General features: G+C 52.5%; 1 protein-coding gene across 1 annotated transcript; it reads left to right on the forward strand.

Moving 5' to 3' along the window:
* Positions 1-340: 340 nt before the first annotated feature.
* LOC102941858 (olfactory receptor 52R1) lies at positions 341-1288 on the forward strand. Its single transcript, XM_007058987.3, has one exon. It carries the CDS (start codon positions 341-343, stop codon positions 1286-1288), a length of 948 nt encoding a protein of 315 aa, XP_007059049.3.
* Positions 1289-2045: the final 757 nt, after the last annotated feature.

Genomic DNA, 2045 nt, shown 5'->3' on the forward strand with positions numbered 1-2045 from the left:
AGTGTCCACATTTGTGTTTCCTGCTGGGACCCAGTAAGGTTTCCCACACCATGATGAGTGGGAATTAATGAGGCAGGGAGCACCATAAAATATGGAATTGAGATTAGTAAGGTCATTTGTTCATAGTTCATTTCCCTGAATTATTAAAATATCATTTTTCAGTGTGTGAAGGGCGACCAATCTGCTTCACCCATGAGAACAGCCCCCAGTAGTGTCTGCATTGTCTCATATTAACATTGTCTCTCCATCCAGGTTTTTTTACTGTGACCATCACTCTGGGCATATACAGGAAGTCACAGAAACACGTGGTACAAGCAAGAGATACCTTCTCTCCTACTCCATGTCAGATTCCAACACAACTGAATTGATGAACCCCTCCACCTTCATCCTGCTGGGCATTCCTGGCCTGGAGGCAGTCCACGTCTGGATCTCCATTCCCTTCTGCACCATGTACACCATAGCCGTCTTGGGGAACTTCACCATCCTGTTCATCGTGAAGACGGAGCAGAGCCTCCATGCGCCCATGTACTATTTCCTCTGCATGCTGGCCGTCACCGACCTGGTCCTGTATACTTCCACCATGCCCAAAATCCTGGCAATCTTCTGGTTCAATTCCAGGGAGATCAATTTCAGTGCCTGCCTCACCCAGATGTACTTCATTCACTGCTTCTCAGCAATGGAGTCTGGGATCCTCGTGGCCATGGCCTTGGATCGCTACGTGGCCATCTGCCATCCCCTGAGACATTCCACCATCCTCACAAACCCTGTGGTGGTCAAGATTGGCCTAGCCGTGGTGCTGCGTGGCAGCATGGTCGTACTGCCCTATCCCTTCTTGGTAAGACAGTGGCCATATTGCACAACCAACCTCATCCCCGACCCGTACTGCGCACACATAGCTGTGGTGAATCTGGCCTGCGCCGACACCCGCGTCAGTAGTTACTATGGACTGTTTGTGACATTCTGTGTGACAGGTCTGGATGGGATTTTTATCGCTGTGTCCTATACCCAGATCCTCAGGGCCATCTTCAGCCTCCCCACAAAGGACGCCCGGCTCAAGACTTTTGAAACCTGCGGCTCCCACCTCTGTGTCATTTTAGCCTTTTACATCCCACATCTCTTCATCTCCCTCATGTACAGATTTGCCCGGAATGTGCCCCTGCATTTCCACGTTCTCATTGCCAGTGTGTACCTCTTCATGCCCCCCATGCTAAACCCCATCATCTATGGGGTGAGGACCAAACAGATCCGGGACAGGCTGCTCCGGCTCTTTACTCATAAAGGGGCCTAAAGTTTCCTTCATGTGCTCTGATTCTGAGATTGAGCTCCGTGCAGAGCTGGCTGGTGACATGGTGCCAGGCCCCCTTCCCTGAATCCCTGACTGGACAGTCAAAGGGACATTAAATCCTTTCCTGGACTTACTGTGCTGTGTCAGTGGGACTAACTGAGGAATCGGTTTGTGTACAACTCATAGGATTGCCACCGTTCTCATTATTTTTAACTGGACCTCTGAGGCCCCGCGTCCTGCCCAGACTATTCCCCAAGGCCATGCCCCCTGCCCCACCTCTTTCCACAAGGCAGCTTCCACTGTCCCATCTCCCTAAACGCTCCACTCGCTTCTCCGCCTCTTCATCCAATGCCCCAGCTCAGCTCCGCCTTTTCCCCCAAAGCCCCACCCTGTTGCTCGCTCCCCTCCTCTCCAACCCCTCCACTTGCTGGATCATCTCCACCTTCCTACCCTCCCCCACCCCAATCTGGGCTCTTCTGCTGCGGGACTGGGACAGGATCTGGAACAGCCTGGCAAGGAACCTGCAGTGAGTGCAGTGAGGACGCAGTGCTGGGGCCGACTGGCAAGTCTGGATCAGAGAGGGAAGCCAGGAAACCCTATAAATTCAGCTGAGCATTGGGAGCAGGACTAAGCAGCAGTCAGCTGAGATTGTGCCTCATACAGCGTGTGGGCCCGAAAGCTCAGCTGCAGAGTTCTGAGGGTTTGAGACCATTGTGTGGCTTATTTCCTTAGCTTTCAGCAATGGTCTCAAGGGGATGCA

This window comes from Chelonia mydas, chromosome 1 (assembly GCF_015237465.2).
Source record: "Chelonia mydas isolate rCheMyd1 chromosome 1, rCheMyd1.pri.v2, whole genome shotgun sequence".
Classification (NCBI taxonomy): domain Eukaryota; kingdom Metazoa; phylum Chordata; order Testudines; family Cheloniidae; genus Chelonia; species Chelonia mydas.